Genomic DNA, 26,252 nt, shown 5'->3' with positions numbered 1-26,252 from the left:
TGGTGCTTGTTAAGCGCTTCCTCCGTGCCAAGGGACGGAGGGAGTCGGGCCGGACCCGGGCCTTGGCCCTCTGTAAAAACGGGGGCTTCAAAACCGGTCCTGCCTCTCTCCCTCCCTGTCTCAGACCGTGAGCTGCCAGCGGGGCAGGGACGGTGCGGTCGCACCTGATCACCTTCTACCTACCTAAGCCCGGGCTTAGCACAGTGTCTGGCACAGAGTAGGCGCTCGACATATCCCCCAATTACTATTGCTCCCCCTCCCCCTCCCCTCCTTTCCTCCCTCTCCTCCCCTCCTTCGTTCCCTTCTTTCCTCCCCCTTCATTCCCTCCCCCCTCGCGTCCCTTCTTCCCCTTCTTTCCTCGTCTCCTCCCTTCCTTCCCTCCCTCCCCATCTCCTCCCCTCTTTTCTTTCCTCTCCCCCCCGTTTCCTCCCTCTCCCCCCCCTCCCTTCCCCATCTCCTCCCCTCCCTCTCCTTTCCCCCTCTTCCCCCATCTTCTCCTGTCCCTTCTTCCCTCCCCATCCCCTCCTTCCTCTCTTCCCTCCCCCATCTGCCTCCTTCTTCCCTCCCCATCTCCTTCCCTCCCCCATCCCTCCCCGTGTCCAGTCCCGTCCAGTCCTGCGCCGCGCCGCGCCGCGCCGTCCGTCCTCCCCGCGGCCTCCGTCTCCGGGGCCGCCCCTTCCTCCTCCCCCTCCCCCTCCCCCGACACTGACCCCTCCCCCCGGCCCCTCCCCCCCCCCCCCCCGGCCGCCGGCCCCGGGCCCGGTGTCCGTTGGCAGGGCCGGGGCTGCGGGCGCCGCTGCCCGCCGATCCCCCCCCCCCCCTCCTCGGCCCCTCCCGGCCCCCCCCCCCGGGCCCCGGCCCCCTCCCCGAAGTTTTCGGGGGTCCCCCGCCCCCGGGGGGGGGGTCCCGGGCGGGGGAGGGGGCGGGTGCCGGCCCCCCCCACCCCGGAGGGCGATGGCGCACGGGCCGGGGGCGCTGATGCTCAAGTGCGTGGTGGTGGGCGACGGGGCGGTGGGCAAGACCTGCCTGCTGATGAGCTATGCCAACGACGCCTTCCCCGAGGAGTACGTGCCCACCGTCTTCGACCACTACGCAGGTGGGCCCGGGGGGCTCCGGGGGGCCCGGGGGGGGGCGGGGGGAGGGCAGGGCCCAAGCCCCCGCACCCGGGAACTTCGGCACAAAGTTTGGAGCGGCCCGCGCCCCTCCCCGCCCGGGGCCCACCCCCCACCGCGCGCGCACACACACACACACCCCCCCCCTTCCCCCCATCCATCCCCCCCCCCCAACTCCTCTCCCCGTCCGGGATCCCCCCCCCCCCCAGTGCCCCCTCTCCGCTGTTGCAGCTCCTCCTCCCATCCAGGACTCCCCTCCCCTCCCTTCCCCGTCTTCCGGCTCCTCTCCCCGTGCGGGGTCCCCCCCGCTCCCCCGGTCTGTCCCCCCTCCCCCCCTTCCAACTCCTCTCCCCGTCCGGGATCCCCCGCCCCCCGTGACCCCCCTCCACTCTTCCGGCTCCTCCTCCTATCCGGGATCCCCCCCCCCCGCGCCCCCTCCCCACTCTTCCAGTTCCTCTCCCCGTCCGGGATCCCCCCCCCCCCAATCTATCCCCTCTCCCCATCTCTCCCCTTCCAGTTCCTCGCCCCGTCCGGGATCCCCCCCCCCCCGACTCCTCCCCCCATCCTAAAATCTCACCCCCCCCTCGGCCCTCGCACCCTCCCCCCTCTTCCAACTCCTCTCCCCGTTTGGGATCCCCGCCGTCGACCCCCTCTTCCGACGCGGGATCCCCCGACGCCCCCTCCCTCCCGGCCCTCCCCGTCCGACCCCCTCGACCTTCCCGAGGCGCCCCTTCTTCTCCCCGGGACCCCGCCGGGGGCGAGGCGCGACCCCTTCGGGGTCGGGTTTGCGGGCGGGCGGGCGGCCGGGGCGTCTCGGATGGACGCGTCGTCGGGGCGGGGGGGCCCGGAGAGGGGGAGGCCGCCCCGCCGCTCATCCTCCTTCTCCCCCTTCTCCCTTTGCAGTCAGCGTCACCGTCGGGGGCGAGCAGTACCTGTTGGGACTGTACGACACGGCCGGACAGGTCGGTGACCCGCGGGCCCGGCCCCTCCGGCTCCTTGGAGGAGGGGCGCGGGGGGACCCGGGACCTCCCCGGGCCCGTCGGAAGCGAACGGGCGGGCGGGGGCCGTGGCCCGGGCCCGGGGCAGCTCGGCGTGCGCCCGGCGCGCGTGCGGGCGTCGACCGAGTCGGCCCCTGCGCTCTCGGTGCCCCGTGAGCCGGCCGATCCCCCGGGGTCCCGGGGCCCGGCCTCGCCGGCGACGGGAGAGCCGGGTCCGGGCCCCGGGATCGGCGCGCCGTGGCACCGTCCCGCGTCGGGGAGGGGATTTCGTTACCGCCGGGCGGAGAGCCGGGAGCGTGATTTAAGCGGGAGCGTGCGCTCTCTGGGCCTCCGCCGCTGACACGCGCAGACGCTCGCTCGCTCTCCTCACCCCCTCCGGCGGCGGAGTGCACGCGGGCGGTCGGGGGAGCCGGAAGATCCCTTCGGGTCGGGTTCCCGGACGGATCCGTTTGGGTCAGGTGCCGAGGGAAGCGGCGCGGCTCTCGGTGGCTAGGGCCCGGCGGCCGGGACTCGGAAGGACCCGGGTCCCGATCGCGGCTCCGCCGCGTGTGACCCGGGGCGGGTCGCTTCGCTTCTCCGGGCCCCGGTTCCCTCATCTGTAAAATGGGGGTGAAGATCGGCGGCCCCCCCCCCCCCCCCCCCCGTGGGGCCGGGACCGTGTCCAACCCCCTCGATCGGAAGCGACCCCAGGGCTTAGGACGGTGCCGGGCCCACGGCAGGCTCTTACGGAGTACCGGGATTAATATCGATTGTTAGGTTCCGGCCATCGGACCCCTCGGCCCGCCTCTGTCTCTCCACGCCCCGCGGCGCTCCAGCCCGGCGTCGCGGACGGAGCCGGGCCCGGCGGTCGGAGGGCCACGGGTTCTGATCCCGCCCCCGCCGCCGGTCGGCGGGGTGACCTCGGGCGGGTCGCTTCGCTTCTCGTGGCCTCGTCCGTCAAATGGGGACCGAGACCGGGAGCCCTAGGTGGGCCGACCCGACGACCTCGCGTCTAATCCCGGCGCTTAGAACGGGGCTTGGCGCGTAGTGGGCGTTTAACGGATACCGACGTCGTCATCGTCGTCGTCGTCCCCGACGGCCTCCGGGTTGGACTGGGGAGGCGGCCGGCCCGTCCCCTCTCTGGCAGAGAGGGGTCCGTCGGTGGCGGAGGGGAGAAGAACCACCCTGGACCCCGGCCCAAATCGCCAGACGAAATCCCGGGCCGTGGGGGGGGGGGGGGGGCGGCTCCCGCCTGGAGAATTTTCCGTAAAGACCCTGTGTGAGAAGAACGCGGTGGAGGTTTCCGGGAGGGGGCTGGCCGGCGGGGGGGGGGCGTGAATAATAATTATAATTGGTCGGGTATCCGCTGAGCGCTCGATAAATAGGACCGATGGTTAAAAACGTACTGCGAGCGCATGAGTCGTTTTTGTCGAGCGCCTACCGTGCGCAAGGCACTGTACCCGACGCCTGGGAGAGGGCGACGGAATATCAGAACTGTAAGCCCGTCCAACGGCAGGGACTGTCTATCTGTTGCCCACGTGTTCGTTCCAAGCGCGTGGTCCAGTGCTCTGCACGTAATAAGAGCTCAGTGAATACTATTGAATGGATCGGAAACGTTCCCTGCCCACAGCGAGCTCACGGTCTAGAGGGGGAGACAGACACTAATATAAAGAAGTAAATGAATAGATAAATCAACGACAAGCTATATATACAGGTAGAGCCGAGCGCTGTTCCGAGCGCTGAGGCGATTAGAAGATAATCAGGTCGGGTACAGTCTCTGTCCCATTTGGGGTTTGCGGTCCAAGTAGGAGCCCGTAGCGGGCAGGCGTTGCCTCTATTCGATGCTGAATCGGGCTTCCCAAGCGCTTAGTACAGTGCTCTGCGCACGGTAAGCGCTCAGTAAATACGACTGAGGGGATGAACGAGTACACGTTGAATCCGCATTTTACCTCATCTGTAAAATGGGGATGGTTCTCCTTCCTACTTAGATCGGGAGTGGGGCCGGGACAGCGTCTGACGGTGTCTGTCTTAGATCTCCCCCAGCGCGTGGAACGCATAGTAGATGCTCAGCAGACACCGCTGTCGGCGTCATCGGCGATAAGCGGAACTAAGTGACTTGCCCCAGGTCACCCCGTAGGCAAGGGGCGCAGCCGGGACTAGAACCCAGGTCCCAGTGGTGGACTGTGAGCCCGTCATCGGGCAGGGATGGTCTCTGTTGCCGAATTGTCCGTTCCAAGCGCTTAGTACGGCGCCCTGCGCATAGTAAGCGCTCAATAGATACGACTGAATGACTCTCTCCGTCGTCCTCGTCCAACGGCTGGTCCTTCCCCATCTGAGCCCTCATTTCCTCTTCTCCCACTCCCTCGCGGTTGGACCGGGACTTGATTCCGTCCCGCGTCCCGCGGCGCTCGTGTCCGTATCCCTGATTGATTTTAGTGTCCGTCTCCCCCTGTAGCCCCTAAGCTCCTCGTGGGCAAGAGACGCCTCTGCCGACTCCGACGGGTTGTACTTTCCCCAGAGCTCAGTACGGCGTTCTGCACACGGTGAGCGCTCGATGACTCCGAGCGATGGTTGCCCATCCAACAATCGACAGAAACTCCTTACCGTCGCTGTAGAGCGTTCAGTCAGCTCCTCCCTTACCTCGTCGTCGTCGTCAGTGGTGTCTCTTGAGCGCTTACCGTGGGCAGAGCACAAGCAGCGCGGCTCAGTGGAAAGGGCCCGGGCTTGGGAGTCGGCGGTCATGGGTTCGGATCCCGGCCCCGCCGCCCGGCAGCTGTGCGACTGTGGGCGGGTCGCTTCGCTTCTCGGTGCCTCGGTGCCCTCGTCGGTAAAATGGGGATGAAGACCGTGAGCCTCTCGTGGGACGACCCGATGACGCTGTATCTCCCCCGGTGCTTAGAACGGTGCCGTGCGCATAGTAAGCACTTGGATACCAACGTTATTATTGGGAGGGTACGATCGGTTTCCCGCCCACAGGGAGCTCACCGTTTAGGAGGGGAGGCGGACATTACAGTAAGTAAATCGCGCTTAGGTGGGGCTGTGGGAGGGGTGACCGGAAGGCAGACGTCCCTCCGCGAGGGCCACGCAGAAGGGAGAAGGGGAAGAGGAAATAAGGGAAGGAGTCACGGAAGACCCCTTGGAGGAGATGAACTTTTAATAAGACTCCGAAGGTGGGGAGAGCGGTCGTCTGTCGGATACGAAGAGGGAGGGCGTCCAGGCCGGAGGCGGGGCGAGGGGTCACGGGCGAGACAGACGTGATCGAGGTACGGTGAGTAGTCGGTTCGGCATCAGAGGAGCAAATAATAATCGTGGTATTTGCTGAGCGCTTACCGGGCGCCGGGCGCCGTGCCGAGCGCTGGGTCGAAGGAGATCGGGTTGGACGCAGCCCCCGTCCCCCATGGGGCTCGCGGTCCTGATCCCCATTTTACGGATGAGGGAGGCGAGGCCCAAGCGAGGTGGGCAGACTGGAGGTTCTTCGGGAGTCGGGAAACGCAGACCGAATTTCTTTTTCTAGAAAAATGATGCTACATTTTCGGAGGGGGAGCCAGGGAAGGCGGCAAGGCCAGCGAGGAGGCCGATGCGGTAATGTAATCGTGGCGGGAAAGGATGAGCGTTTGGATTAACGTGGTAGCATTTTGGATGGAGAGGAAAGGGCAGATTTCCGTCATGTTACGAAGGTTGAACCGACGGGATTCGGCGACAGATTGAGTGTGTGGGTTGCATGAGAGATGAGTCGAGAATAACGCCGAGGTTATGGGCTTGGGAGACGGGGAGGTTGGTAGTGCTCTCCCTCTAGTCAGGAAGAGTTTCCGTTCCCGACTCTCCCTCTTCTCCGTCCCCGACTCTCCCCCGTCTCCGTCCCCGACTCTCCCCCTTCTCCGTCCCCGACTGTCCCCCAGTGACCCAGCACGGACTGTCCCCCCCCCGTGACTCTCCCTTCTCCGTCCCTGACTCTCCCCCCCCCAGTGACCCGCGATAGAAACCTGTCCAAGGGTCTGCCCCAATCCCCTTGGACCTGCTGGTGTCTCGAGCTCTGTGGGAAGGGGATTTCTGCGTTGGCCCCGTCCTGGGGGAAGAAGGGTCTTCCGGTGGGGGCCCCTAGCTGGAGGAATGGGATTCCCCGTTTGCCCTCTCTGCACCTTTTACGGTTTTCGGTTCGTTCATTTTGATGGGATTTATTATTATCTGTTTACCGCACTGGGCTAGTTACAAGCCCAAGATCGGACACGGGCCGTGTCCCACGTGGAGGCTCACATTTTACGGATGAGGTAACTGAGGCCCGGAGAAGCGAAGCGGCTCGACCGAGGGCACGCAGCGGACACGCGGCGGAGCCGGGATTAGAACCCCGGTCTTTCCGACCCCCGGGCCCGGGCTCTATCCACTAGACCGCACCGCTTCTCTTTTTCCGTAGTCGTTTATTTCAACGGTATCTGCGTGTCAAGCGCCGTTTAAGCACGTGAGCAGCACCGGGTTAGTCGGTCCACGTCCCACCTGGGGCTCTCAGTAAGGAGGAGGGAGAAGAGGTATTGAATCCTTATTTTACAGTGGAGGAAACTGAGGCCCGGAGAAGGGAGGTGACTTCCCCGGGGTTACACGGCAGACGGGGCGGAGTGAGGATTAGAACCCAGGTCCTCCGGCTCCTAGGCCCGGGCTCTTTCCGCTAGGCCACGTTGCTTTCCCTACTAGGTAAGCCGCGGTGCCGCTCCAGATTTTATTCCTTTCCCCTCTCGGGCCGGCGACTCTCCGGATGGAAGAGTCCTAATTCCGCCCAAGCATACGGAATTGATTTCCACAGGAAGCCGGGCGGGCAGAAAACGCGTTCCGGAGGGGTTTGGGCAGGTCCGGGGACGAGGGGGTCCAAGCAGGGTCACTAGATGGAGTCAGGGATGGAGAGGGGCGAGTCGTGGGTGTGGGGTGGTCCGTGCGGGGTCACCGGGGGAAGAATTAGGGGTGTCAGCCGGTCTGCGAGGGTCACTGGGGAAGAGCCGGGGGTGCGGGATGATCTGGACTGCGTCGCCGCGGGACGGTCGGGGATGGAGAGGAGACCGTGAGCCCACCGTGGGCAGGGATCGTCTCGCTTTATTACCGTACTGTACTTTCCCGGCGTCTAGTACAGCGCTCCGCACCCAGTAAGCGCTCGATAAATACGGTCGGAAGAACGAATGGATGCCGGGTCGCTGGGGGAGAGTCAGGGATGGAGAGGGGAGAGCCCCGGGCGTCGGCCGATCCGTGCTGGGGCAGTGCTATTTATTTATCGAGCGCTTACCACGTGCAGGGCACTGTACTAAGCGCTTGGGATGAACAAGTCGGCAACGGGTCGCTGGGGGAGGGCCGGGGAGGGGTCGTACCGTAGGTCGTCGGTCACTCGGGGCGACATCCTTGGACGGGGGGTTACGTGCTCTCTCTCCACCCCTCCTCGGGCACGTCGACCGGCACTCTCGGAGGCGCGTCACCCCCCGGCCCCTGCCGGCGCCCGGCCCTTCGGCCCGCGTCCCGGTCCGCTGGCCGCCCGAGCGTCCACCCTGCCGTTCCCGGGGGTTTCCCCCGGGCCAGGGCGGGAGACGGGGCCGGCGCCGGTCGCTCGGGCCGCGAGGAGGGAAAGGACGCCGACTTCGCTTTCGTGGGTCCCCGCGGGCGGCGCTGATCGGGGGCAAGGCCTCCATTCATTCCGTCGCTGAATCCTGCCGGTCCTACCTTCGCCACCGGCCCCTTTCTCTTCGTCCAAACCACCCCCCCCCCCCATTAACGCAAGCGCTCTTCCTCTCCCGCCCCGATTTTTGACCGGCCCCCTCGCTGACCTCCCCGCCTCCCGTCTCTCCCCACTCCAGTCCGTACTCCCTTCCGCTGCCCGGATCACGGATCGTTTTCCTTCAGAAACGTAGCAGGCCGTCTTTTCCCCCCTTCCCAAGAACCTCCGGCGGTCGCCCGTCCCCCCCTCCCCCCCCCCCCCGCGTCGGACAGGAACGCCTCACCGTCGGCTTTCGAGCCGTCGATCCCCTCGCCCCCTCCTGCCTCGCCTCGCCCGCACGCTCCGTTCCCCTAACGCCGACCTCCTCGCCGGGCCTCCGTCGCGTCCGTGTCGCCGCCGCCGCCGCCCCCTCGCCCCCGTCCCGCCTCTGGCCCGAACGCCCTCCCTCCTCTCCGACAGACGACGATCCTTCCCCCCTTCGGAGCCTTGCCGGAGGCCCGTCTCCTCCGAGAAGCCTTCCCCCACCGAGCCCTCCTCTCATCTCCTCCCACTCCCTTCCGCCCCGCTCCGACTCCCTCCTTCGTCCATCGCGTCCATCCCCACGGCACACGTGTAGGTATCTGCGACTTATTTCTCTCTCCAGGCGCTTCGTTCACTCATTCGGTCGTATTTACTGAGCGCCTGCCGGGCGCGAAGCCCTGTACCGGGCACTCGGAGGGAACGACAGAACGATAGACAGGCCCATTCCCCGCCCACGAGGAGCTCGGGGTTCGCCGGGGCCGTGCCGAGCTCCGCGCAGACCCTCTACTGCCGTCGTCCTCCTCCCGCCGGGCCCGCCCGCTTCCCGCCTCTCCCGCCGACGTCCCCGCCGGGCCTCCGCCTCGCCCGTCTCCCCTCCGACCCCCGGCCCCCGTCCTCGGACGCCCCCCCTCCTCCCGTCCCACGATCCTTCCCCGCCTCGGGAGCCTCGCCCGAGGCCCGCCCCCTCCGGGAGGCCCTCCCCGCCCGCGCCCTCCTTCCCTCTCCTCCCGCTCCCTTCTGCGTCGCCCCGACTCCGTCCCTTCCTTCGTCCCCCCCCCCCCCCGCCCGGCTTACGCCCCCGTCTGTCATCTGTTTATTTCTGTTAACGTCCGCCTCCCCCTCAAGACCGTAAGCTCGTCGTGGGCAGGGAATGTGGGCCTTACACTGCCCTCTCCCGAACGCTCAGTACGGTGCTCGGCCTATGATAGGCGCTCAATAAGTACGCCTTCCAAGATGCGGGTCCCGGGCTTACGGGCTCCTGGACCCGCGGGACTGGAAATGGGGGTGTGACCCCCCCCCCCACCCCCCCCAGAGACAGAGCCTGTGTCTGATCGGACCGTCTTGTTCTTGCCCCACTGTTTACTGCGATGCTTGGCACGGAGTAAGCACTTATTTTATTTGTCAAGCGCTTACTAGGTGCAGAGCACCGTTCTAAGCGCTGGGGGAGATCCAGGGTCGTCAGGTCGTCCCACGTGAGGCTCCCGGGCTTCATCCCCATTCGACAGATGAGATCACTGAGGCCCAGAGAAGTGAAGCGACCGGCCCACGGCCACACAGCCGACGAGGGGCGGGGCCGGGATCCGAACCCGTGACTTCTGACTCCCAAGCCCGGGCTCTTTCCACTGAGCCACGCCGCTTCTCTACGCCAGCTGACCATCGTAAAGGCAGACATCTCCCCCGCCGCCGACAGAGCGATCAGTCGACGGTACCTCTCGAGCACCTACTGCGCGCGGAGCACTGGATTGATGACCTAGCGGGTAGAGCCCGGGCCCGGGAGTCGGAAGGTCGTGGGTTCGAGTCCCGGCTCCGCCCAACGTCTACCGTGTGACCTCGGCCGTGTCACAACTTCTCCGTGCCTCAGTTCCCTCATCTGTCAGACGGGGGTGAAGACTGCGAGCCTCACCTGGGACAGGGACCCGATGATCTCGCATCTACCCCGGCGCCCAGACCGGTGCCCGCCACGTGGTCGGCGCTCAAAAAATACCATCGTTATTCCCTCTGGACCGTGAGCTCGTTGTGGGCGGGGAATGGCACCGTTTATTATCGCACTGTACTTTCCCAGGCGCTTACTACGGTGCTGTGCACGCAGTAAGCGCTTAATAAATAGGTTAGAATGAATGAACACTAAGCACTTGGGAGAGGACGGATTCAACAGTTTAACGGACACCTTAAAAACCCGCCCACAGTGAGCTCACGGTCTAGAGACCTCCTTTGCCCCTCAACCGTTTCTCCCCTCAGGCTTAATATCATTCTTATTATGAGAAGCAGCGTGGTTCGGTGGAAGGAGCCCGGGCTCGGGAGTCAGGGGTCACGGGTTCGAATGCCGGCTCCGCCACCTGTCGGCTGTGTGACTGTGGGCAGGTCACTTCTCTGTGCCTCAGGGACCTCATCTGTCAGATGGGGACGGATGAAGACCGTGAGCCTCTCGCGGGACAACCCGATGACCCCGTATCTCCCCCAGCGCTTAGAACGGCGCTCGGCGCGTAGTAAGCGCTTGACGGATACCAACGTTATTTATTATTGTTCAGTTCCGTGTATTGAGCGCTCACTGTGTGCAGAGCGCTGTACTGAGCGCTTGGGAGAGGACGATACAATAAGAAGGGATCGATCCAAGGTCAAGGGGGTTCCTTTACAGCTGCGAAGTTTCCTCCGGCTTGAGGACCCCCCTTCCCCGACCTGATCAGAGTGATGGATTTCCACGGTCATTTAAGATGTTATGAGATGTCGGTTCTGTTTATCGCCATCGTTCTCGTCCGTCCGTCTCCCCCGATCAGACCGCGCGCCCGTCAGAGGGCAGGGACCGTCTCTATCTGTTCCCGATTTGTCCATTCCAAGCGCTCAGTCCAGTGCTCTGCGCGTAGTAAGCGCTCAATACTATAAATAAATACTGTCGAATGAATGAATGGATTTAAGCCTCGACGACGGAAGATTTCTAAAAGTTTTTTTAGCCCCGGAGGGTCGCTTGCCGGGAACGCGACAGGTCGTCTGGCGCTTACACGGTAAACGCTCGGAGGAGCAGAGTCTAGAGGGGAGGCAGACACGAGAACGTGAAAGATTATTTTGTGCTTACCCGGTACCCGCTAAAACGAGAAGCAGCGTGACCTACCGGAAGGAGTCCAGGCCTGGGTGTCAGGAGACTTGGGTTCTAATTCCTCCTCCGCCGCCTGGCCGCTGGGCACGTCGTCTTCTTTTTTTTTTTTTACGGCGTCTGTTAAGCGCCTGCCGTGGGCCGGGCACTCTACCAAGCGCCAGGTGGAGGGTTGGACACGGTCCCGATCCCACGCGGGGCTCGGAGTCTTCAGCCCCGTTTTACGGACGAGGCGGACGAGGGGCGTAGAGAAGGGAGGTGACCTGCCCGAGGTCACACGGCCGACGGGGGCGGAGCCGGGATTAGAACCCGGGACCTACTGACTCCCAGGCCCGATCCGCTGGGCTGTGCCGCTTCGCTGCTCCGAGCCTCGGTTTCCCCCTCTGTTAACTGGGGATTCTCCGTCTCACTTAGACCGTGAGCCCCGTGCGGAACGGGGACCGCGTCCGACCTTAACGACTCCTTTCTACCCCGGCGCTTAGAACAGTGCTGGGCCCCCCCCCAGTAAGCGCGTCGCCGATATGAGAAGACTGGAGAGAGCACGGGCCCGGGAGTCAGAGGTCACGGGTTCGAATCCCGGCCCCGCCACCTGTCGGCCGTGTGACCGTGGGCGAGTCGCTTCACTGCTCCGGGCCTCAGTTCCCTCCTCTGTCAAGTGGGGATGAAGACCGGGAGCCTCCCGTGGGACGACCCGATGCCCCCGCGTCTCCCCCGGCGCTGGGAACGGTGCTCGGCACCTAGTGAGCGCTTAACGAATACCGACAGTATTATGAATGGGGGGAGACAGAGGGTAGAGCGAAACAGAACGAAACAAAAACGAGACCCCCCATCGTCACGGTGGATAGAACGAATGATGATAATAATAATAATAATAACGTTGGTATTCGTTAAGCGCTCACCACGTGCCGGGCACCGTTCTAAGCGCCGGGGGAGACGCGGGGGAATCGGGTCGTCCCACGTGGGGCTCACGGTCTTCATCCCCGTTTTACAGACGAGGGAACCGAGGCACCGAGAAGTGAAGCGCCTCGCCCAGAGTCACCCGGCCGACAGGTGGCCGAGCCGGGATTCGAACCCATGACCTCTGACTCTAAAGCCCGTGTTCTTTCCGCCGAGCCACCGCTGCCTCTCAGCGAAGGGGATGGACGCCTCGTTAACAAAACGAATAGGGTAATAAACGATCCATACGGACGAGCACAGTGCCGAGGGGAGGGGGGGGGGGGCTCAGTCCGGGAAGGCCTCCCGGAGGAGGTGAGCTTTGGCAAACGTGACTCCCCCTGGGGCTCTTTGTCGCGGACGCCCCGTTTTGTCCCGGAATCGGGAGGGCAGCGGCGGCCGGCCTAGGCCCCGGTTCGGACTTCCCCTCCACCCCGGCTCACTTCCCTCTCGGGGAGCGGCGTTTCCTGACTGAACTGTCCCAGGCTGGAGCCCTTCCCCCCTCGAACCCGAGACCCCCCCCCCCGGCTCGCTTCTAAGGGTTAACTCAGGAGGTCAGGGCGGGGACACCGGGCTGGGGTGTCGGGGGGTCCAGGGTTCTAATCCCCGCTCCGCCCCTCGTCGGCTGGGTGACCGTGGGCAAGTCGCTTCACCTCTCTGCGCCTCAGCGGCCTCATCCGTCAAATGGGGACGGAGACCGTGGGACGACCCGACGACCCCGTATCTCCCCCGGCGCTTAGAACGGTGCTCCGCGCGTAGTAAGCGCCTAACAAATGCCAACGTTATTATTATTATTTAGGTGGGCGCTTAGGGAGAGTTCTTTAGAGGAGGGGCCGTTTCGGACGGCCAGAGAGGCGGGGTGACCGCCCCCCCCCGGGGAGAGAGCCCGGGCCTAGTAGTCCGAGAGACCCGGGTTCCGATCCCGGCCCCGCCGCTCGTCTGCCGTATGACCCTGGACGGGTCGCTCATTCAGTGGTATTGCTTGAGCGCTTACTACGTGCGGAGCACCGGACCGGGCGCTTGGAATGGACCAATCGGTAACAGCCAGAGACGGTCCCCGCCCTCCGACGGGTCTACAGTCACTTCACTGCTCCGGGCCTCAGTTCCCTCGTCTGTGAGATCAGACCGTGAGCCCGTCGATGGGCAGGGACCGTCTCCATCCGTTGCCGGATTGTCCATTCCGAGCGCTCGGTCCGGTGCTCTGCACGTAGTGAGCGCTCGGTAAATGCCATCGAATGAACGAATGAACGGGGATTGAGACGCTGAGCCCCACGTGGGACAGGGACTGTATCCGACCCGATTAGCCTCTCTCCGCCCTGGCGCTCGGTACCGTGAACGGCGCTCGGGAGGCGCTTCCCAAATACCGTTCGGAGGAAAGCTCAACGTGCCGTTCCGCCGTCGCGTTTCGACGGGAGGAGGTCCCGTTTGTACGGTGGAGACGGCCTCAGCTGCCGTCCCCGAATGCTTGAAAGCCTAAAAATATCTCCCCTCCTGCCCCCCCGTCCCAAATTAGAACTCGGGTTTAATTGATTTTTTTTTTTTTCAACGACAGAGGACTTCCACTTGACTTTATTAAACTAGAAAGACCGATTTCTCTAATTAGACCACTGCCCTTAACTTGGGAACAACATAAACCTAAGGGATTTTTTTATGGAATTTGTTAATAATAACAATAATGTTGGTATTTGGTGAGCGCTTACTACGTGCAGAGCACCGTTCTAAGCCCCGGGGGAGATACGGGGGTCATCAGGTGGTCCCACGTGAGGCTCCCAGTCTTCATCCCCCTTTGACAGATGAGGTCGCTGAGGCCCAGAGAAGTGAAGTGACTCGCCCACGGTCACAAGGCCGACAAGTGGCGGAGCGGGATTAGAACCCATGACCTCTGACTCCCCAGCCCGGGCTCTTTCCACTGAGCCCCGCTGCTGTGTGCCAGGCACTGTAGTAGGCGCTAGGGAAAATACGGGACGATCAAGTCGAATACGGTCCCCGCCCATCGGGGGGGCTCACGGTCATCGTCCCCGTTTTCCAGATGAGGGGACTGAGGCACAGAGACGTGAAGCGACTTGCCCCACGGACAGGTGGTGGAGCTGGGATTAGAACCCAGACCCGTGCTACGTCAACCGGATGGACGGGGCCTACTAATGTGAGCCAAAGAAGGCATGCTCCTTGGAAAAGGGCGCAACTCCAGGTCAGTCGTATTTACTGAGCGCCGACTACGTGCAAAGCACTGAACTGAGCACTTGGGAGAGGACAGCAGAATTAGCGGATAAGTGCCCTGCCCACGATGAGCTTGAGAAGAGCCCGGGTTTGGGAGTCAGAGGTCACGGGTTCTAATCCCGACTCTGCCGCTTACCAGCTGGGTGACTTTGGGCAAGTCACTTCACTTCTCTGGGCCTCAGTTCCCTCATCTGGAAAACGGGGATGAAGCCCGCGAGCCCCACGTGGGACACCCTGATGACCTTTTATCTGCCCCAGCGCTTAGAACAGTGCTCGGCACATAATAGGCGCTTGACAGATACCAAAATTATCATTATTAAAGTCCAGAAATAAATACCACGGCAGTGGATGCCACCGACAGACCGATGGCTCGGTTTGCATCAGATGCCGTGTTCTAGAAAGAAAATTGAGCTTTTACTTCCTGCAATTCCCTTATTTTCAGGTGTCCTCGCCAATCTGCACAATTGCTAATGTTATGACTTTTCACCAACGCTCGTAACCGAGCAGTCGAGGCTAAAAATGCCTAATTGCAGTCTCTAAAGCAGCAGGCCGCAGATTGAAAGGAATGTTTATACTCCTATTCGAGCCGTGTGCACGATTCCTTAATGTTTTGCACCGCAACACGGGGGAACCGGCAATTACCCGATGTTCAGGGCAGAACTTTTATTTCTTAACGGTGTTCGTTAAGCGTGGCTCGGTGGAAAGAGGCCGGCCTTGGCAGTCGGAGGGCCTGGGTTCGACTCCCGGCTCCGCCACCTGTCAGCCGGGTGACCGTGAGCGAGTCACTTGACTTCTCTGGGCCTCGGTGACCTCATCTGGAAAATGGGGATTGACGGTGAGCCTCCCGTGGGACCGCCTGATGACCCTGCATCTCCCCCAGCGCTTAGAACGGCGCCCGGCCCATAGTAAGCGCTTAGCGAATACCGACGTTATTATTAAGCCCCTATTCTGTGCCGAGCGCCGTTCTAAGCGCTGGGTTGTTTAGGTAGGACACGGTCCCGGGCCCACATGAGGCTCACGGTCCAAGTAGGAGGGAGAGGAGGTATCGAATGCCCGTTTTGCAGTTGCGGACACTGAGGCCCAGAGAAGCGAAGTGACTTGCCCAGAGTCACCCAGCAGCCTGGGGCAGAGCCAGAATTAGAACCCAGGTCTTCGGCGCCCTTCGGACGTTTGATGGTCACCCCAGCCCCACAGCACTTTAAAGTACATATTTAAAATTATTCATTTATATAAATATCTGGTCTCCTCGTCTGAACCGTGACCTCTTCGCGGGCAGGGAACGGGTCTGCCGATTCTATTGTGATCGGAATAATTACGGTATCTCGTAAGCGCTTACTACGTGCCGGGCGCTGTGCTGAGCGCTGGGGTGGATACCGACAAATGGGGTTGGGCATGGTCCCCGGCCCGCAGAGGGCTCGCCGTCTTCGGAAGCGGCGTGGCTCCGTGGAAGGAGCCCCGGGCTCGGGAGTCAGAGGTCGTGGGTTCGAGTCCCCGCCCCGCCGCCTGTCAGCTGCGTGACCGTGGGCCGGCCACTTCACTTCTCGATGCCTCGGTGACCTCGTCGGTAAAATGGGGATGAAGCCCGGGAGCCCCGCGTGGGGCAACCTGATGACCCCGTGTCCACCCCAGCGCCCAGAACGGCGCTCGGCACATAGTAAGCGCTTGACAAATACCGACATTATCACTGTTGTTATTATTATGGGGCCCAGCGAAGCAAAGTGGCTCGCCCAGGGCCACAGAGCAGACAGGTAGCGTACTCTCCCAAGCGCTCAGTACAGACCTCTGCACGTAGCATTCGATAAACAATAATAATCATAATGGTATTTCTTAAGCACTCACTGTGGGCAGAGCACTGCCCTAAGTGCCGGGGTAGATACAGGGTAATCGGACCGTCCCACGTGGGGCTCGCGTTTTTTCCAATCCCCATTTTTACAGATGAGGTAACTGAGGCACAGGGAAGTTGAGTCACTCGCTCGAGGCCACACAGCCGACAAGGGGCGGAGGCGGGATCAGAACCCACGACTTCCGACTCCCAAGCCCGGGCTCTTTCCACTAAGCCACGCTGCTTCTCCACCATCGACGGATTGACTGTAAAGCGCCCCCCGCCCCCCCGCCCCCGGCCGCTCGGCCCGGCGCCGGTCACCGAGTAATAATGTCGGGATCCGTTAAGCGCCCACTCTGTGCCGGAGCGCCGGTCTAAGCGCTGGGGTGGATGCAGGGTCATCAGGCGGTCCCACGGGAGGCTCGCGGTTAAGTGGGCGCCGCAGGCGGCAGGGCGGTTACCGCCGCTTGAAAAATCCCATTTTTCCTTCCGCCCCTCCACAGGAAGACTACGACCGCTTAAGACCGCTCTCTTACCCCATGACCGACGTCTTCCTCATCTGCTTCTCGGTGGTGAGCCGGGCCTCCTTTCAGAACGTGAAGGAGGAATGGGTGCCGGAGTTAAAGGAGTACTCGCCCAACGTTCCCTTTCTCTTAATAGGGACCCAGGTACGTCGGGCTCCCCTCCGGCCGGGGCGCCGACGTCTCGCGTAGCGTACCGCTCCCCCGGCCGCCTCGCCCGCTTCGACGACCGCCCCCGCCGGGCTCCTTTAAATCTAATAGCCGCGGTACCCGTGAGCGCTTAGATCGGCGTCGGCCTCCAGGACCCTGCCGCGCGCCGGGGCGGAGACGAGGAAATGGGGTCGGACGCGGTCCCCGTCCCACGGGGGGGAACCTCGGCCTCCCCCTCTAGACGGGGAGCTCGTCGCGGGCGGGGGGACGCCTCCCTGATATCGTCCGGACGTCCCCTCCCGGGCGCCCGGGACGGTGGCCGGCACGGTGGCGGGCGCTTAACGGATGCCATCGCGGCGCCCCGCGCACGGTAAATGCTTCCGGCTGACCCCCCTTCTAAAGATGAGGCGACTGAGGCACGGAGAATTCGTGCGTTCATTCGTTCAGTAGTATTTATCGAGCGCTTACCGCGTGCAGAGCGCTGGACCCAGCGCTTGGAACGAACAAGGCGGCAACAGATAGAGACGGTCCCCGCCGTCTGACCGACGGGCTTACGGTCTGATCGAAAACAAATGTTGCCTTGGCCGGGAATCGAACCCGGGCCTCCCGCGTGGCGGGTGAGAATTCTACCCCCGACCCCCCCCCCGCCCCCCGATGCTTACATTGGAGAAGCGAAGCGACCTGCCCCGGTTCGCGGAGCGGGCGGGATTGGACCCCGGGCCTCTCGGATCCCCGCCCCCCGGTCTTGCCGCTCGGCCACCTCGCTTCTCCCGGCTGGGAGAGCACGAGATGAGCCGGGCCCAGGGCGAGGGAGCGGGGCCGGGGAGGCGGGAATAACGGTCCCGGCCGGATCCTCTCGTCAGATCGATCTCCGGGACGACCCGAAAACCCTAGCGCGACTGAACGATATGAAGGAGAAACCGGTCTGCGTGGAGCAAGGACAGAAGCTGGCCAAGGAGGTAAAGGGGACGAGGCTCCTCGTTGGGGACGGCGGGTGGGCGGATCCCCCGGGTCCCCGGGACGGGACCGCATGGGAGCAGGGGCCGGCGCGGGGACGAGCCGCCCGCCGCCCGCCCCGGGCCTTGGAGCCGAAAATCCGGAGCGTGGCGACCCGTCCGGGGGAACGGCGGCTCGTCCGGGCCCGGGCAACCTCTGCCGTCTGTTTCCAGTCGACGGTGACCAAGAGACCTAAATAATAATAATGTCGGTATCCGTTAAGCGCTTACTTTGTGCAGGGCGCTGGGGTAGATACGGGGTCAGCAGGTCGTCCCACGTGAGGCTCACAGTTAATTCCCCTTTTCCAGATGAGGGAACTGAGGCCCAGAGAGGCCAAGTGACTCGCCCACAGTCACCCAGCTGACAAGCGGCAGAGCTGGGATTCGAACCCGTGACCCCCCGACTCCCAAGCCCGGGCTCTCCCCGCCGAGCCCCGCCGCTTCTCTATGTGAACTAAAAGAACTGAGCCCTCACCGCACCAAGAATCGAAGAACGGGGCGGACGATTGGGAGGGTTTTTTTTTTTTTTTAGTGGCGTTTAAGCGCTTACTCTGTGCCGGGCGCCGTACTGAGCGCTGCCGACCGGGTCGTGTTTTTGCTTAAAGGAGTCATTCTCAGATGCGTTTTTTTGAACGTTTCCGGCTTCCCATCGCTCCGTCCATCGGTTGGATTTCTTGGGCGCTTACTAGAGAAGCAGCGTGGCTCAGGGGAAAGAGCCCGGGCTTGGGAGTCGGAGGTCGTGGGTTCGGATCTCGGCTCCGCCACCTTTCGGCCGGTGACTTTGGGCGAGTCGCTTGACTTCTCGGTGCCTCGGTGACCTCATCTGGAAAACGGGGATGGAGACCGTGAGCCTCACGTGGGACGACCTGACGACCCTGCATCTCCCCCGGCGCTTAGAACAGGGCTCGGCACAGAGTAAGCGCTTAACGAATACCAACGTGACTATTATCATTCTCGGTGCCTCAGTGACCTCATCTATCAAATGGGGATGGAGACCGTGAGCCTCACGTGGGACCACCCGACGACACCGGATCTCTCCCCAGCGCTTAGAACGGTGCTCGGCACATAGTAAGCGCTTAACGAATGCCAACATTATCCTTACGGGCAGAGCGCTGCACCCAGCACCGTTGACCGGGTCGTTTATTGCGGATCTGTACTTTGCAAGCGCTTAGTACGGCGCCCCGCGCCCAGTAAGCGCCCAATAAATCCGACCGAAGGGACTTTTTTGTTAAAAGCGGTCACGCGCAGGTGCGTTCTTTCAGAGTCTCCAGCTTCCAATCAGTCGATCGGTTGAACTGATCGAGCGCTTACTCTGTGCAGAGCACCGTACCAGGCGCTGCCGACCGTGTCGTCCTTTTGCTAAAAGGAGTCATCCTCAGATGCGTTTTTTTTGGGAAACTCTCCGGCTTCCTTCGATTCGATCCATCAGTTGAGCGCTTCCCGGGGGAAGAGCACCGCCCCAGACTCCGAGCTCGCTGTGGGCAGGGAATGGCTGGGAAACTGTTGTGTTGGATTCTCCCAAGCGCCAGGCAGAGTGTCCCGCGCGCAGTAAGCGCTCGATAAATACGATGGATCGATAGGTTGCCAGACACAGTCCCCGCCCTCGAGGAGCCTACTCTCCCCAACCCATCCGCCACGGAGTTGCCCTTAGCGAACGTCGACGGCCAAGAGAAGAAGTAAGATTAGAGAAGCGGCGCGGCTCAGCGGAAGGAGGGCGGGCTTGGGAGTCAGAGGTCACGAGTTCGACTCCCGGCTCTGCCGCTCGTCAGCTGGGTGACCGTGGGCGCTTCACTTCTCTGTGCCTCAGTTCCCTCATCTGGAAAAGGGGGATTAAAATTGTGAGCCTCCCGTGGGACGACCCGATGACCCCGTATCTCCCCCAGCGCTCAGAACGGTGCTCGGCACGTAGTAAGCGCTTAACAAACACCAACATTATCATCACCGAGATAGGTTCTTTGTTACCGGCACCGGTCGTCCCTCCTGTTCAATCAGATTTCTTCTGACCCGCGGCCTGACTTCGAGACTCCGGCCGCCGTTTCCGACCTCCCCGCAGACAGGCGGGTTTTTTCACCACCGTACCCGATCATTCAGAATTGCTTCCTAGAGGGTTCTTGAAAACATCTTGATTTTTTTCTGAATGATCGGAACCCCAGCGGCGCGTTTCGAAGGACGAGGCATGAGACGGTTCGGTGCGGCAATATAAGGGCAGGCCTCGGTTTTTACTTCGGGGAACGTACGCGTGCGACTTGTCTGTTGTGTGTTTGGGGGCGGGGGGGGGGGAGGGTGTGCGTGGGGGCACCTGATGGCGCCTCTGCGGATATTTGATTTTTGGGGTGTGTCCGGAGGTGTGTAGATGGGCTTGGGATCGGCGGGTGGACGCGTGGAGGGGCGCGGACGGGCGCGGGCACGGCGGCGGCGGGCTCACACCTGTCCCCCTCTGTTGGCAGATAGGCGCGTGCTGCTACGTGGAATGTTCCGCTTTAACGCAGAAGGGCTTGAAGACTGTTTTCGACGAGGCTATCATAGCCATTTTAACTCCAAAGAAACACACGGTGAAAAAGCGGCTGGGCTCCAGGTGCATAAACTGCTGCCTGATCACGTGAGGCCCGGCCCGCCGGCCCGCGCCCCGGTCACTCTTAGCGGAAAGGCTCCGGGTCCCCGTCCGCTCGAGGTCCGACCGCCCCCCTCGCCCCCCGCCGAACCCCGGTCGTCCCCCTGCCCTACCAGGAAGTCGCCCCCGAGACCGCCGGGTGCGAGGAGTGCTTTGCTGGGGCCGGAAGGTACGCTCGCCGGGGGTCTCCGGGGAAGCCGCGGCCGCGCGGTCTCTCCGGGGTCGGCCCCCTCCCCCCCCGGCTACCTGCCCTTGCGCGTGAGTCGCTGCCGGTTCCGGTAGATCCACAGCGGGGAGACCAGGAGGCCGGCCGCGTAGCCCGAGGTGGCTCCCAGGGTGCAGGAGATGGGCCAGACCTGAGGAGAGAACGTCCGGAGAGGAAGTGAGGGACGCTTCGCTGGGGATGCCGGACGAGCACGAGGCGGCCGCCGTCGCGGCCTCTCGGCCTCCCGACCCGGCGGGCCCTCCTCGAGGACGGACAGGTAGAGGAGCCCGAGGGCCGTCACCCTGGACGCCCCTCCGGCGCGAGGGGCCGGGCACCCGGCGATCGGACTCGGCGGACGGCCCCGAGGGCCCGGACGCGGCCTCGGACCCGGGGAGGGGGCCGGGGTCGCGTCGCCCCGGAGCCTCCTCGTCCCGCTCCGGCCCGGTCCCCGGGGCCCGCCGCCCCGGGAGTCTTGCCGGCCCTCCGGGTCCTTGTTGGGAGAGGGGTCCTAGGGAGGCGTTATCCGTTTTACGGGCAGACGGACGGAAGGGAGGAGCCGACGCGGGGAGAAATAGGCCCGGGAGCGTGGGGCGCGGGGGGAGGGCCGGAACGGGACAGGTGGCATCGGGGCGGCTTTGGGTGGTCCCGGCTGCTTTCGACTCCCCCTTATCCGGTCCCGAGGGCGGGGACTGCAACGGAGACGGGCCAAGAGGGGCGTCGCCGGATCGCGGCCTGGGGGTCTCCCGGGGGCCGGGGCCCACCCGCGAGCGGCAGCGCAGCGGGGCGGTTTTTCACTCTCGGGACGGGCGGGGAACGCGGGCGGCCCGACCCCGACGTCCGGCCGGAGGCTTGAGACCCGCCTGCGTGGCTGATCCGTTTTCCTTCCGGCCCCGCGCCACGCCTCGGTGGCGATCTCCCCCCGCTCCCCGCCCCCTGCCGCAAAAACCCCACAAAAAACCAGGGCCACAAAGGGATGGTGCCGGCTCGGAGGGCTTTCAACCTCCGGGAGTCAAAAGAGATGTCGGTTTTGACGAGGGAGCGTCCGAGGTCCAAAACCCAAGCTAGCCCCGGTGCGGTCCTGAGCCCCGGAGTCTGAGAGGACTTCGGGGCCGGGGCCCGCCTCTCCGCCGACCAGTTCGGGCCGCCCCGGGCCGTCTCCGCGCCCTCGAGGGGCACCGGCGTCTTACCCTTCCGAGAGCTTTGAGGAAAAATCTCCTTCGGCTCCCAGAGGGGATGGGCTTTCGTCCCGCCGTCGGGCCCCAGAGGGCGGGCCCCGCTCGGCCTCTACCCTTCTTGAGGCCGGCGCTTCCCGGGGGAGGTTTTCGGCCGGGGGACCCGCCGAAGGGTGGGGCTCCCGTCCTCGGGGTCCCCCGCAGCTTGAGTTTCCCGTCGATCCTCGGGCGCGGGACGTTATATATAAATAAAGTTATTTTTGTATCGGGTTTGGAGGTCGCCCGCCGTATCGACGTTTACAGATCCCGGGCGGTGAACGCGTGCGGGACGGCGGGCAGGCGCCCAGCTCGCGGCCGGGCCCACGGGGTCGGGGGTCCCGTGGGGTCCCAGATGTCAGAACGCGCCCCTCTTTAAATGGGAGCGTGAAGGGGCCCGCCTTCCGGGCATCTCCCCCCGCCCTGGCCTCCTCCGCCCCGACGGGGACGGGATCGGCGGAGGCGGCTCCGGCCGGCCCGCCGAGCCCTCGGGGTTCCCCCACGCTGCCGTTCTCTTCTTCCGCGTTAGCCGTAGGTGTGGCGGCTTGGGCTTCGGCGTCCCCCCCCCCCCCCCACATTCCTAACCGCGAAAGCTCAATCGTCCTCCGTCGCCAGTCTTCTAGCCAAGAAGACGTGGAGTCATCCGCTGATCCGAGGTGCCTTAGCTATTCCCTCGACCTTAATTTTCTTCGGCTCGGTCTCGCGTCTCTGTCCGTCAGCCTCCTCCTCCCGCCGAGTCCCCGTCGCCGCCGCTTTCCGCCTCGAAACCAAAGAGTCGGTCGGGTTCTTCCGTGGTCGTTTTCTTTGGCGAGCGCGTCGCCGACGGCCGCCCGATTTCTCCGGGCCACGGCTTCCGGTGCCCAGATCGGAAGCCGCCGGAGGGGGGAAACGGAACGTCTTCGGAGAACGCCGCGAGGCTTCTCTCCGGTTCGGTCGAAACACCGACCGGAGCTGGTGTCGTCTTGTCCGTTGAGGCGCCGGGGAGGGTCCCGGCAAGAGAAAAAAGAGACCGATCTACCTAGTGAGCAAATGATTCATTTATTTATGAAAGACCTCTTGCTTTTAACCCCCCTCCCCGGCCTGGTTGCTCTTTCAGCTTAAAAGAGGGCCTCTGGATAACCGACAACCTTGGAGAGTTAGGCGAGAAGGATTCAAAACGGTTCTTTCCTCCGCCCGGGGGAATCCCGGCCCCATCCGGCCCCGGTGATAAAGGCGCTCCGATCGGGGAAGAGCCTCGGCGCATTTCCTTTACGGCGGGCAGGTCGCCTGCGGCGTCCCGACCGGACCCCCGTTGGGGACGGGATGGGGAGAGGGTTGGTCCCGAGCCGTCCGACCCGACGGTGCCGGGTCACTTTCCCGTGGGCCGGAAGATAGCCGCTTCCGCCCCCCGCCCACCCCACGTTCACCGTCAAGAGGAAAAAGTTCTCTTCTAGATCGGCCCTGCTCGAACGGTACACTGGGGTCGGCCAGTCGTGGTAAATCGTGGCGCGCTCGCCTCGCGCCGAACACCGTACTTAGCGCCGGGGCGCCTAGGAGATAAACGGAGTCCCGGGAATCCGACCCAGGGGTCAGAAAGCCCGACCGCCACCTTGCCTCCAACGCGGCTACGGAAGGAGCGTGTTCGGAGTCTCTTTCCGGGCCCGGAGACGGGTGGCCCACCCTGCTCGCTTAGGAGGCCCGGGAGGGGAGGAGGGAGCGGTCTTCCCCTCCTACCGCTGCCTGGCTGGATCGGATCCTTTGGGGGCCCGGGGGACTGGACACGTCCCTTTTCCCGGGGCGGGGAGAGCTCCCGCCTCCCCCGAGGAGGCCCGTCTTCATCCGAACCCGATGAGGATTCACGTCGACAGAAGGCGGAAGCCCCTCTCCCCCCGACGGCTCGAGGCGGCCGGCCATCCTGTCTCAAGGCGAACGCGCCCCCGGGTCCGGCGCGGTGCGGGGCCGAGGACGGGCGTCTTGCGCTCTGTCTTCCTTCCCTTGACGTTCAGGATCTAGGGCCGCCTCGCTGACTTCCCATCTGCCGCCGGCTCCTCGGTGCCATTTCTCGATGGCTCTTCAGGCGGGCCTCGGGCCAGGAGCACGTCGGGCCGCCTCCCGACGATGGGAATCCCTCAGGGAGTGACGGTGCGGTGGCTTAGGCCCGGGCACCAGAGGGAACGAGGAAGGGAAGAGCCGCCGAGGCGGGAATCGTCCCGTTCACGCGTGGCCGACTGGCTTTGGGTAACCCTTTTGGTTTAATGAAAAGGGAAGGCGTCTTCCTCTCTCCGCCGCAGAACGGAACGTGCCGGGGGAGGAGAGCGTGAGGATGCGCGTTCATAATTCGGCTCTTTAAAAGAGAACATCAGCCGGCACTGTGACGCTTTAAATCCCGGGACGAGAAAGGGCACGGGCTTTGTGTCGTATTCGATTGTAGACATTAAAATACGAAGGGTGGGCGCCGCTCCGCGGGGCGATTTTAAACATTGCCGTTTTAGGGCACTGCCTCGTCCTAGAAAATGTAAAATGGCACAACTGGCTTTTGGGGTGAATTACGATAGTCTGCCCTTCCTTAAAATGGCACAACTTTGCTAGTCGGTGAATTACGATAGCTTACTTTCCCTTAAAATGGCACAACTTGGCGGTAAATTACGATAGTTTCTCCCCCCCCCCCCCCCCCGACCCCTCTGTCTTAGGAGAAATAAGGAGGATGGTATTCTGAGTTTCTACCGGGTGCCAACCCCGGGCAGAGTCGAGATCATCGACGTGGACTCGGTGCCCGTCCTGCGGGGGAGGGAGAGCAGGGACCTCTCCCCGTTGCTCAGATGAGGAAACCGAGGCTCAGACGGGTGAAGTGACCCGTCCAGGGTCACGCAGCGGGCAAGTGGCGGAGCTGGGACTCGGACCCGGGTTCCCCCGACTCTTTCCTTTAGGCCAGGCTACCTCCAAAGGCCCCGGAAAACGTCGCACGCTACACAGTAAGCGCTTAACAGATACCGTCGTCATAATTATTACCATATGAGGATGACCGGTGTCCCCTCTAGACTCTAAGCTCGTCATGGGCAGGGAACGCGTCCGTTAATGCTGCCGGACTCTACCCTCCCGAGCGCTTTAGTACGGCGCTCTGCCCGTAGCGAGCGCTCAGTAAATACCATCGATCGACCGTTCCCCAAATCAGACTCGTCCGGATTCTAGAACACGGCGGGGGAATAAGGCGGCCCCAGATTTCCTAGCAGGGGGCAACCGGCGGTCTTGATTTCGGCCCCCAGAAATGAAACTCGGTCCGTTCAAGCTCCGCTTTCGAAGGGAGGGAGTAAAGATCCATCGGCGGTATTTATCGAGCGCCTCCTCGGTCCACGGCGTTGTCCTGAGCGCTTGGGATAATTCAACAGAGTTGGTAGGGAAGTCCCCCGCCCGCAACAAGCTTACGGGCGATAACCGAAAAACCCGAACTGGAATGGCTACCGCAAGCCACCGTTTTGGAAATTTCCGTGGCCTTTTTCCGTCTGCTGCTCCAATCGAAATGTCGAGTTCAATGTTGGTTGACAGGTTTTGAACAGAGCAGCCTAAACTTACAAAAACTACCCCCCCGGAAGCCAACTCCCCAAGGACCGGTCTCTCCCATCGAGTCTCTCCTCTTCATCCGGATGATATCCGAGGAACGCGCGACCGAAAGCGGGTCCCGATCACGATGCGGACTGTAGCCGGGTGGTGGTTACGGTCGCGGAAAACCATTTCTTCAGTGCACGGTTTGAAGCGTCAAATCGGAATGGGGACTTGAAAATGCCATAAAGCGTGTCTCTTCGCCTAGAAGCTGTAGGTCTCCTTTTGGTTTTTGAACGTCCACTCTCCTTTCGCGCCCCCAAATTTTAACCGGCAGCCTCGGCGTATCGGTCGGAAAATCGGCGGTTGGGTCGTTAATAGTAATAATAATGTCGGTATTCGTTAAGCGCTTACTATGTGCCGAGCACCGTTCTAAGCGCCGGGGTAGATACACGGGAGGCTCAGTCTTCGTCCCCATTTTACACGAGGTCACGGAGGCACCGAGAAGTGAAGTGACTTGCCCAAAGTCACCCAGCTGACGGGGGCGGAGCCAGGACTGGAACCCATGACCTCTGACTCATAAGCCCGGGCTCCTTCCACTGAGCCACGCTGCTTCTCAAGAACCGTGGTCCCCGTTAAGCGCTTAATACGGGTCCAGGACCGTAGAAAGCGTGCGGTCTCGATATCAGTTAATCGGGTCAGACACGGTCCCACTCCCGCACGGGGCTGACGGTCTAAGGGGGAGAGAGAAGAGGGATTGAACCCCCATTTTACAGAGGAAGAAACTGAGGCTCGGAGAAGTGATCTGCCCCAGGTCACCCAGCGGGCGAGTGACGGAGGGGGAATCAGAACCCAGATCTCCCAGCTCCCGGCCCCGGGCCCTTTCCGCTAAGCCCACCGCCTCCCCCGACTCAGTTGGTTTTATTTGAGTACCTTTAAATTAAATTCGGAGATCGCGAGCTCTTCGAGGATCGGGGTCCGTGTCGAATTCCCGCCCGTGTTCTCTTTCCCCGGGCCTAAGTACGCCGCCCCGCCCACGGTAAGCGCTCGATAAATACCATTACCGCCATTAAACCGAGCCACGTTCTCGGCTGCGTGGGTTTCTCTACTAAAAACCATCAGGCCTCCTCGCCTTCCCATCCCGGATCTGCCGGCCGACAAGCAGTCTTGGTGAGAAGAGAAAAATT

At 63.1% G+C, this 26,252-nt stretch overlaps 2 protein-coding genes across 7 annotated transcripts in view; one reads left to right on the top strand and one right to left on the bottom strand.

The window, feature by feature from the left end:
* Positions 1–918: 918 nt before the first annotated feature.
* RHOQ (ras homolog family member Q) overlaps positions 919–26,252 on the top strand; it is a 27,405-nt gene continuing 2,071 nt past the window's right edge. The window contains exons 1-6 of one of the 5 annotated variants that reach the window (XM_029072217.2): positions 919–1,096; positions 2,016–2,074; positions 13,850–14,008; positions 16,363–16,527; positions 17,394–17,489; positions 19,977–20,088. In XM_029072217.2, the coding sequence (XP_028928050.1) occupies positions 955–1,096; positions 2,016–2,074; positions 13,850–14,008; positions 16,363–16,527; positions 17,394–17,489; positions 19,977–20,009 (654 nt within the window). In that variant the 5' untranslated portion in view covers positions 919–954 and the 3' untranslated portion in view covers positions 20,010–20,088. Of the gene's footprint in view, positions 1,097–2,015; positions 2,075–13,849; positions 14,009–16,362; positions 16,528–17,393; positions 17,490–18,491; positions 18,522–19,972; positions 21,784–26,252 lie in introns of those variants that run through there. The other 4 variants (XM_029072218.2, XM_029072215.1, XM_029072216.2 and 1 more) reach the window with 4 other exon arrangements.
* Positions 19,711–26,252, bottom strand: part of PIGF (phosphatidylinositol glycan anchor biosynthesis class F) — a 19,606-nt gene continuing 13,064 nt past the window's right edge. Inside the window, exons 6-7 of one of the 2 annotated variants that reach the window (XR_005660340.1) lie at positions 20,250–20,492; positions 19,711–20,060 (exon numbers count right to left, since the gene is read on the bottom strand). Coding sequence is in view for 1 of the 2 variants with exons in the window: in XM_029072221.2 (XP_028928054.1) it covers positions 20,057–20,060; positions 20,383–20,492 (114 nt within the window). In the remaining variant the exon portion in view is untranslated. The remainder of the gene's footprint in view (positions 20,061–20,249; positions 20,493–26,252) is intronic. The other variant, XM_029072221.2, reaches the window with a different exon arrangement.

The sequence above is a fragment of the Ornithorhynchus anatinus genome, chromosome 9 (genome assembly GCF_004115215.2).
Source record: "Ornithorhynchus anatinus isolate Pmale09 chromosome 9, mOrnAna1.pri.v4, whole genome shotgun sequence".
In the NCBI taxonomy this organism is placed as follows: domain Eukaryota; kingdom Metazoa; phylum Chordata; class Mammalia; order Monotremata; family Ornithorhynchidae; genus Ornithorhynchus; species Ornithorhynchus anatinus.
Note: the sequence above shows the minus strand (reverse complement) of the source record. Positions and strands in the feature narration are given on the sequence as shown.